This window comes from Chiloscyllium plagiosum, chromosome 17, assembly GCF_004010195.1.
Source record: "Chiloscyllium plagiosum isolate BGI_BamShark_2017 chromosome 17, ASM401019v2, whole genome shotgun sequence".
Taxonomy (NCBI): domain Eukaryota; kingdom Metazoa; phylum Chordata; class Chondrichthyes; order Orectolobiformes; family Hemiscylliidae; genus Chiloscyllium; species Chiloscyllium plagiosum.
This window is the reverse complement of record NC_057726.1, coordinates 50,415,100-50,425,074: the sequence shown is the minus strand read 5'-3', so window position 1 is coordinate 50,425,074 and position 9,975 is coordinate 50,415,100. Positions and strand designations below refer to the sequence as shown.

General features: G+C 45.4%; 1 protein-coding gene across 1 annotated transcript; it reads left to right on the top strand.

The window, feature by feature from the left end:
* The first annotated feature begins 6,823 nt into the window (after nt 1-6,823).
* LOC122558449 (leukotriene B4 receptor 1-like) lies at nt 6,824-8,384 on the top strand. The gene has a single exon (XM_043707039.1). The coding sequence runs from the start codon at nt 6,893-6,895 to the stop codon at nt 7,871-7,873; it is 981 nt and encodes a 326-aa protein (XP_043562974.1). The 5' UTR covers nt 6,824-6,892; the 3' UTR covers nt 7,874-8,384.
* Nucleotides 8,385-9,975: the final 1,591 nt, after the last annotated feature.

The following is a 9,975-nucleotide window of genomic DNA, read 5'->3' as shown; positions in this document are numbered from 1 at the left end:
TTCTTGGGTACTTGATATGAGGATTGCTCACTGGTCTCAGAGCTGGGTCAATGTTGATGTGATATTCAAAATTTTGGAATCATCCGATCGAGTTCAACAAACACTCTGGACACATTTGCTCCAGACTTTCATTGCTTCTGATTAGAAATGTAATTCCGATTACATTTTCAATAGGTGTTCTATTTTATCTCTGAACATTGCCTCTTCTCCCTTGTGGTTCACTGAGAGAGGCTGCAAACTCTTTGCAAGTGCTCAATTCCAGGAAAAGAGAATAAATGAAAAAAAGCACCCTGATCTATGCATACTTATAACTGTTATACCCCTGAGACCCTGATCTGACCCAACAATGCCCTCTTCTCCCAAGACACCATACCCCCTGCTACTGGACCTGACACATCGCTCTATACCTGAGACCCTGCCCCTTCTGGGATCAACCCACGTACCCCACCACCCATTGAACCAGGAACCCAAGCCCCTTTTCCCTCAGTGCTGGATCAATATCTCGGCTTTGCATCCTATCCCCTGCTCTGGATTTGATAGCCATGTGCCCCATTCAGTTGCAGGTCTCAAGCGACGAAGTGTGTAACTGGACTTCCGGCAGGAGGTGGTGACCAAGCAGGGGAGCTTGAGCAGTCAAATAGACACTTTTTGGAAGAAAGGGTGTCTTTGGGAGAAGAAAGCCTCGTGGAGAGAGGGACAGACAGACAGACAAAAGGTTTCCGCCCCCGGATCCGAACAACAAAATACTCTGTTTCTTAATAGTGTCGTAATTTTCCTTCACATTTTCAAAGACCTGATCACGGAGGCATAAAGAATCCAGGCTTTGTTAAGTTTGAGCAGCCTATCTGTTTAAGTCTCACATTACAATAAGGAATTGGATGTACAGTTGGCTTGATGGTAGAAGGCAGAGGGTAACAGTAGAAGAATGCTTGTCGGACTGGAGGCCTGTGACTAGTGAAGTGCCTCAAGGGTTGGTGCTGGGTCCATTGCTGTTTATTATCTATATCAATGATTTGAACGAGAATGTGCAAGGCATGATTAGTAAGCTTGCAGATGACACTAAAATAGGCAGTATCGTGAACCTTGACCAGCTGGGGAAGTGGGCTGTGAAATGGCAAATAGAGTTTAATATATGCAAGTGTGAGGTCTTGCATTTTGGAAAGTCAAATCAAGGTAGGAGTTTCATGGTGAATGGTACGGCCCTAAGGAGTGTAGTGGAACAGAGGGACCTTGGAGTTTAGGTCCACGGTTCTCTGAATGGAACAGGACAGTGAAGAAAGCTTTAGGCACACTGGCCTTCATCAGTCAGGGCCTTGAGTGTAGGAGGTGAGAAGTTATGTTGCAGTTGTACAGGACATTAGTGAGGCCACACTTGGAGTATTGTGCTCAGTTTTGGTCACCTTGCTATAGGAAGGATGTTATTAAACTTAAGAGTGCAGAAAAAAATTTACAAGAATGTTGCTAGGTCTCAATGGTCTGAGTTATAGGGAGAGGTTGGACAAGCTAAGACTGTTTTCTTTACAGTGTAGGAGATTAAGGGGGGGATCTTGTAGAAGTGCATGACATCATGAGAGACATGGAAAGGGGGAATGCACTCAGTCTATTTCCGACAGTTGGGGAATCGAGGACTAGAGGGCTATCAGTTTAAGGCTAGAGGGGAAAGAAGGAAAGGGAACCTGAGGGGCAACCTTTTCACACAGAGGGTGGTATGTATCTCGGGGCAGCGTGGTGGCTCAGTGGTTAGCACTGCTGCCTCACAGCACCAGGGTCCCAGGTTCGATTCCAGCCTCGGGCAGTCTGTGTAGAGTTTGCACATTCTCCCCGTGTCTGTGTGGGTTTCCTCCGGGTGCTCTAGTTTCCTCCCGCAGTCCAAACATGTGCAGGTCAGGTGAATTGGTCATGCTAAATTGCCCATAGTGTTAGGTGCATTAGTCAGAGGGAAATGGGTCTGGATGGGTTACTCTTCGGAGGGTCGGTGTGGACTGGTTGGGCCGAAGGGTCTATTTCCACACCTTAGAGAATCTAATCAAATCTATATGGAATGAGCTGCCAGTGAACGTGGTTGGGGCAGGTACATTAACAACATTTAAAAGGCATTTGGATAAATACATTGATAGGAAAGGTTTAGACGGAGATGGGCCAAGTGCAGGGAAAAGGGGTGAGCATTTTGGCTGGCATGGACCAGTTTGGGCCAAAGGGCCTGTCTCCAAGCTATAGGACTCTCACTCTATGACACTAAATGAGACTGATTATTGTAACTGACTCAAGAATTTTAATCGTAGGCCATTGAGTTTCACTGACAGGTTAGATGAACGTTTCCTCACTGTGCAGGATAAATAACATGCTTGCAATTCAATTCTAGTTAATACAATTTTAGAAATATCAGTGCAAAGTACTAAGATTCTGAAATTGATTAAAACAAAGTCTTAAGGTAGAGGCCTGTTTCCACCCCTCACCTCTAACTGGTGTAGGATTGAGAAACGTAGGGTGTGGTTTGTTGACTATTAGGTCTGTGTGTTCCTAAGGTTCCTGCTAGGCCTGGTCATGGTTATAGGTGGTACCTAATGCCTGGATCTGGGTCTAGCAAGCCTCCACATACAGGAGGACAAGCACAGAACAGACAGAACATCAACAGGCAGCTGTCCCAGTTCAGTACCCAGAGCCCATTTCCGATAATTTGCTGGTCATATCCACTGGCTACTACAGTGTATGCAAAACACACTGAGGCTGTCGCCCCAGTCTGCCTGATTATTGTTGAGACATTGGAACTGGATGGCAACATGACATGGAATCAAATGAAGATTCACTTTACCCCATGCCATTTGCAACTCACTATCCTTAACGAGGGTAGTGAAGGAGGTGCTTAATATGCCTGCCTTTATTGGTCAGAGCATTGAGTACAGGAGTTGGGAGGTCATGTTGCAGCTGGACAGGACATCGATTAGGCAACTTTTGGAATAATGCATTCAATTCCAGTCTCCCTGTAATAGGAAAGATGAGAAACTTGAAAGGGCTCAGAAAAGATTTGCAAGGATGTTTCCAGAGTTAGAGGGTTTGAGCTATAGGGAGAGGCTGAATAGGCTGGGGCTGTTTTCCCTGGAGCATCGGAGACTGAGGGGTGACCGTATGAAGGTTTAGAAAATCATGAGGGGCATGGATAGGAGAAATAGCAGAAGTTTATTCCCTGGGGTGGGGGAGTCCAGAACTAGAGAGCAGAGGTTTAGGGTGAGAGGGGAAAGATTTAAAAGAGACCTAAAGGGCAACTTTTCCACACAGAGGGTGGTGCGTGTATGGAACGAGCTGCCAGAGGGAGTGGTGGAGGCTGGTACAATTACAACATTTAAAAGGCACCTGGATGGGTATATGAATAGGAAGGGTTTTGACGGATATGTGTCAAATGCTAGCAAATGGGACTAGATTAATTTAAGATATCTGGCTTGCATGGGCAAGTTGGACTGAAGAGTCTGTTTCCATGCTGTACATCTCTATGACTCCATGACAAGGAGCTCAATGAGCTGATGGGAGGACTCATTGTAGCCCAGGAAGGGATTCCACCCAACAACCATGGGTTAATGCCCAGGAAAACTGGACAAGGTCAAAAGACACAACCAGTAAAACAAAATTGGGAGGGAAGGACCTTGCAATTTGTGGAGCTGGAGCAGTATAATGGACACTTCATCTGTGATTCAAGGATGACCTCCTTATAGGTCCTGATCACACTGCCTCTCCAATCAAAATGCACAGGTGTAATCTTGGAATTTTTTGCCCCTTCATTGAGCTTACAGGCTATTAGTGAGGTTTCCGGGTTGAATTCCCCTGAAACCCCTGTATGTTGAATCCTGGTACTTATAAAAACTGATGTGTCTTGGATGACATTGCTGAGGGATAGCATGGTCAATGAGAAATAGGAGGAGGCTGAGGAGGGATCCTGAGGAGATATAACAGTGCAGAAGCAGGAAGAGAGGCGATTACAAGTTTTTTCATTATGTGTTGCTTATATTACAGTAGCCAGTGGATATAACCAGCGAGTTATAGGAAATTGGCTCTGGGCACTGTCCTGAACTGGGACAGCTGCATGTTCATGTTCTCCCTGTTCTGTGCTTGTCCTCCTGTATGTGGAGGCTTGCTAGGCTCAGATCCAGGTGTTGGGTACCACCTATATCCATGTCCAGGCCTAGCATAAAATGGGGTGGGTTTGGCAACCTTAGGAACACACAGACCTAATGGGCAACAACCCAGACCCTTTGTTTCTCAATCGTACCAGGGTTAGAGGTGAGGATTGGAAACAGGCCTCTACCTTGAGGCTTTGTTTTAGTCAATTTCAGAATCATAGTACTTTGCCCTGATATTCACAGGATGGAGGCATTGTTGGCTAGGTGACTATTTGGTTCCCCTCCATAATTGCCCTTGAGAGGGTGGTAGTGAGCTGTCTTTTTCAACCACTGCAGCTGATATGAGTTCGGTAGATCCAAAGTGTTGTTAAGAATCATAGAATCCCTAAAAGTCCACACCGACCCTCTGAAGAGTATCCCACCCAGTCCCATTATCCCTACACTATTACTCTACATTTCTCCTGACTAATGCATCTAGCCTACACATTCCTGAATACTATGGGTAATTTAGCATGGCCAATTCACCTAACCTGCATATCTTTGGATTGTTGGAGGAAACCAGGGCACCTGGAGGAAACCCACACGGACACGGGCAAAATGTGCAAACTCCACAGAGACAGTCGCCCGAGGTTGGAATCAAACCCGGGTCCCTGGCGTTGCCATTCTAAGGGCATTTCAGGATGAAAGTATATCATTTGGTTGTTTGGAAGAGAAGTGGATGAGCCAGCTGAATGTGAAACTTGATGAACGCAGTGCTACCATTAGTGGTACAGTGACAGCATACCAGGAAACCTGGGCTCAAATTGTACCTGTTCCAAAGTTGTGTCACAGCATCTCTGAGCAAATCTACCTGCCGGATGACAGGAGAGCGGCTTTGAAGAAGGCAAGTTTACCTTTGTCATACCCACATAAGATGCCATTTGAGACTTTGAAAAATGCTGTAGTTATGTAGAAACCTGATTGGAGGAATAGGAACAGATTTGGTTGGCACTAACATGTTTGGGAGTTATGGGTAGGAGAGAGGTTGGAGATGATTTTTTTGAGAAGTAGGCAGATGATGGCAGATTTAGAAGAGACAAACAGAACTTGAGAGAATTGGTGACAATATCGGTTGGTATGGTTAGATTAAAATGCCACTTAAATAGGGTCCATGTGATAGAAAAGCTTGCAAAGAAGCAAGATAGACTGCTGATTGCCAAATCCAAGAGAACAATAGGTCTGACTTTTGATTTGATTTGACTTATTGTTGTCACATGTACCTTGGTACAGTGAAAAATTTTGTTTTGGGTGTAGTACAGGCAAGTCATACCATATCAAGTAGGAATATTTGATGATGTTGGCTATCTTCCCAAGGCAGCAAGAAGAGTAGATGGAGTCACTGGATGGGAGGTTGACTGGAGTGATGGATTATGCTGTATTCACAACCCTCTGTAGTTTCTTACAGTCCTGGGCAGAGCAGTTGCCATCCCAAGTTGTTGTGCATCCCGATAGAGTGTTTTCTATGGTGCATCTGTAAAAGGTGGTGAGGGTCCTTATGGATATTTCCTTATCCTCCTGAGGAAGTAGAGGAAGTTGTGCCTTCTTAACCATTGCATCAACGTGGGTGGTCCAGGACAGATTGTCGGTGATCATCACTCCTAGGAACTTAATGCTGTTGACCCTCTCTATCTCAGCTCTGTTGGTGTAGATAGGGGCGTGCCCTCCACTTTGCTTCCTGAAGTCAGACCAAATGTAAACTCAGGGCATGTTTCGCTGAGTATCTCAGCCAGCCGACTGGACCTCCCAGTCACTGCCCATTTCAATTCTTCTTCCCAATCCCTTTCTGACATGACCATCCTTGGCATCCTGCATTGCCACAACGAATCAAACCGCAAATTGGAGGAACAATACATCTTCTGCCTGGGTGGCCGACAGCCCGAAGGACTCAGCATTGAGTTCTCCAATTTCAAGTAACCTCCCTCCCCATCCCCGACTCCCTTCCCAGCCCCATCCTCTCCCTTCCACTCCTCCCAACCACCAATTGGATTCATTCCTCCCATTGACCAACTAGATTGTACCCTCTACCTGTCTTCACCTATCCCCACCTCACCACCCTGCCCCTGCCTACTCCTTTATCTGCAGCTCTCTCCACACCCACCCCCAGTCCACCACCTGATGCTGCCTGGCTTGCTGTGTTCTCCCAGTCTCCTGCCTGTCTCTCCTGAAGTCAATGATCAGCTCTTTACTTTTGCTGAGGGAGAGACTGTTATCATTACACCATGCACCAAGCACTCTATCACTTTCCTGTGTTCTTTCTCATCATTGTTTGATATCCAACCAACAACGGTGGTGGCATCAGCAAACTTGTTGGGGTTCGGACAAAGTTTGGTCACACAGTCATGACGTGTACTTGGAACACAACAAGGGGCTGGGTACGCTGCCTTCCAGGACACTGCTTGCTGTCTCTGGGTCAGGAAGTTAAGGATCCAGTTGTGGAAGGTGGAGCAGAGACCTAGATCCCAGAGTTTGGAGATTAGTTTGGTTGAGATTATAGTATTGAAGGCAGAGGTGTAGTCATTAAGTAGAAATTTGCCTTGTCACGATAGGGAAGAGAGATGGCAAAGGGATCTTGCACAACTAATGAAGGAACTTAGACAATTGCTTCCTTTTCACAGCTTGCTCCATATTCTGGTAATTAATTTCAACTCCATAATTTCAGAAGAAGTATTGTTTTAAGGAGGTGGGGGAGGGGCAGAGGTGAAAAGTAATTCTGGAGAGCGTCTGTCTACCTGATAGTCGAAATGGAATTCAACTCTTCATCTCCGGAACAGAACGCTATTGATATGAGTCTGGAAGAGAAGATTGTGATGGGCTTTGCTCTCAGCATGGTCTTTCTTGTGGGAGTGCCGGGAAACTTCATGGTGATCTGGACAATCCGGAGCCACATTAAAAAACGCTCTGCGACCATCCAGCTGGTGTTGAACCTGGCGCTAGCCGATCTCCTCACCGTGCTGATAGTGCCAGTCATTATCTATGAGATTACCGCCGAGTGCTTGCCCGCTTCTCTCTCCTGGATGCCAAAAACGACAACCTACCTCCTCCTGGTCTTCATGTATGTCAGTGTGTTCACAATCACGGCGATAAGCGTCCTGCGACTGCTGGCTGTCCTGCACATATTCACTCTGCAGGACTTGCAGAGGCGAGCAACCACTGAGAAGATCATTGCTGCTCTCTGGGCTGTAGCTCTGCTTTCTGCTGGCCCCGCGTTTACAGGCTCCCAGTTACACCAAGGCTGTGCGGAGAAATTCGGCTTGCGGCACGAAGCAGCTTATATTTTGGGGAATCTGTTGGGCTTTGACATTCCCTTAATTGTAATGTGTCTCTGTTACGCACTTGTAGTGAGAAGATTAAAGCAAATGGCCTTCAGAACCAAAAGGAGAGGCGCAGTGCTACTTATGAGAGTTCTGGTGGCCTTCATACTCTGCTGGCTTCCCTGGAACATCACTAATGTCCTGCTCATCTGTTCTTATCACACAACTGGCCACACCAGAGAGGCATTACTCAAAACCGTTTCAGACTTGAAAGCTTTCACGACAATTTTAGCCTTTGTCAACAGCTGCATCAACCCCATTCTCTATGCATTCACTTTCCAGAATTTTCAAATCGGATTCAAGATGTCCAATATTGCGAAGCTCTTTGAAGAAATGAACAGCAGTTTCAAGGAGAAATCGGACAAATCAGCAGTTGACTTGGCAGAGCAAAGTACTGCACTAAATAAATGATTTTCGGCTTCAATTCGGGCATCAATGCTCAGGGATCAGTCTTCCTGAATGCTTCTTCGTGGATAAAGACGCTGTAAAAAGCAAGGGCTAGGATGCCATTTTCAGCCAATGAACTAGGTTTGGGTAAAGGATTTGCTGTTTAAGATTATATATACATGATTCTCTTTTCTTGAGTACCCTGCTACCTTCCCCCCATGCCTCTAGAGCAGACTACTATTGTTTCTTTTAAACTACTTTGTTTGCAGCTTTCGTAGGTAAATATTGTCTGTATCCGACTTGCTGTGTTTGGTGGGTTCAGCTGCCTAGACCGTGAGAGTATTGTACAAAACGATGCCAATGGCATTGAGTTCCATCCCTGTCCAGGCTGTACAAGTTCACAGAGGGCTGCTCCCTTATCCACATCCTGATGAGGAGTGGCAGCCTCAAGCTGTACAACCACTGATCTTTCACCAATAGGGTGGCATGGTGGTTAGCACTGCTGCCTCACAGAACCAGGGACCTGGGTTCAATTCCAGCCTGGGACAACTGTCTGTGTGGAGTTTGCACATTCTCCCTGTGTCTATGTTGGTTTCCTCCGGGTGCTCTGGTTTCCTCCCACAGTCCAAAGATGTGCAGGTTAGATGAATTGGCCATGCTAAATTACCCATAGTTCTTATTAAATTACTCATATTTCTTATGACTGCTCCTCACTTGCTCATCCAATTAATTTATACTGTACTGTACCTTAATTTTACAGCAATCATCCAGAAAATCTCAGCACACCAGATTACTTCCAACTCTTGAATCCCAAACTCAATGGAGCATCACATGCTGAGGGGTGACCTAATAGAGGTTCATAAAATCATGAGGGGTATTGATAGGGTAAATAGGCAAAGTCTTTTTCCTGGGGTGGGAAGTCCAGAACTAGAGGGCAGAGGTGTAGGGTGAGAGGGGAAAGATTTAAAAGGGACTTAAGGGACAACGTTTTCACACAGAGGGTGGTACGTGTATGGATTGAGCTGCCAGAGGTACAATTACCACATTTAAAAGGGATCTGGATGGTTATATGAATAGGAAGGGTTTAGAGGGATATGGGTCAAGTGCTGGCAAATGGGACGAAATTAATTTAGGATATCTGGTCAGCATGAAGGATCTGTTTCCATGTTGTACATCTTTGAGTTTATGACCCGAGAAGGTTGACTGTTTCCAGTACCGTTAGTAGAACATGCATTTCTTCAGTGCAAATTGGCTATAATGCGAATCGAAGAATTTTGACCATTATTTGTAGAACGCAGACTTTTCTTAACTGCATTGGCTATCACGCAATCCTGGCCCCATTAGTTTAAATGGCGTTGTTATTATGTGATTTTCCTATAAAGCGGGATTGCAAGGGAAGTGAACTATCATGTTGTATCAGAACCAACTATATTCTGATGTTCATTTCAGCTCCACATTAAACAATAGTTATCTTTTCAATGATGGCGTATTATTAACTGGATGAATAAAAACATCTGGTCAGAGTGAAGTTAAACTATCTGGTGCTTGGGGAGAGAAGATTCCCTTACTGAATGGGTTCCTTATATTCTGTAACACAGAGGAGAGCTGGTGCAGGACGTTAGGTGCAGAGATTGGCATTCATGTTCAGAGAATCTGTCAAAACTGAGCTGCTGCAGCACCTGTTGTATTAAGAAGTCATTATAATAAAAAAAATAATTTGATCAGAGTCTCTTTAATAAATCATCAAGTGAAATTTGAGAAAAAGTGCCTACATTGTAGGGTCAATGGTTAGATACAAAATGAGTGACAACAGACAATAGGTGCAGGAGTAGGCCATTCAGCCCTTCGAGCCTGCACTGCCATTCAATATGATCATGGCTGATCATTCCTAATCAGTATCCTGTTCCTGCCTTATCTCCATAACCCTTGATTCCACTATCTTTGAGAGCTCTATCCAACTCTTTCTTAAATGAATCCAGAGACTGGGATTCCACTGCCCTCTGGGGCAGAGCATTCCACACAGCCACACTCTCTGGGTGAAGAAGTTTCTCCTAAGCTCTGTCCTAAGTGGTCTACCCCGTATTTTTAAGCTGTGTCCTCTGGTTCAGCACTCACCCATCAGCGGA

What these genes read in the sequence shown, in the direction of transcription:
- LOC122558449 (XM_043707039.1), top strand. Translation starts at nt 6,893, where the DNA reads ATGGAATTCAACTCTTCATCTCCGGAACAGAACGCTATTGATATGAGT.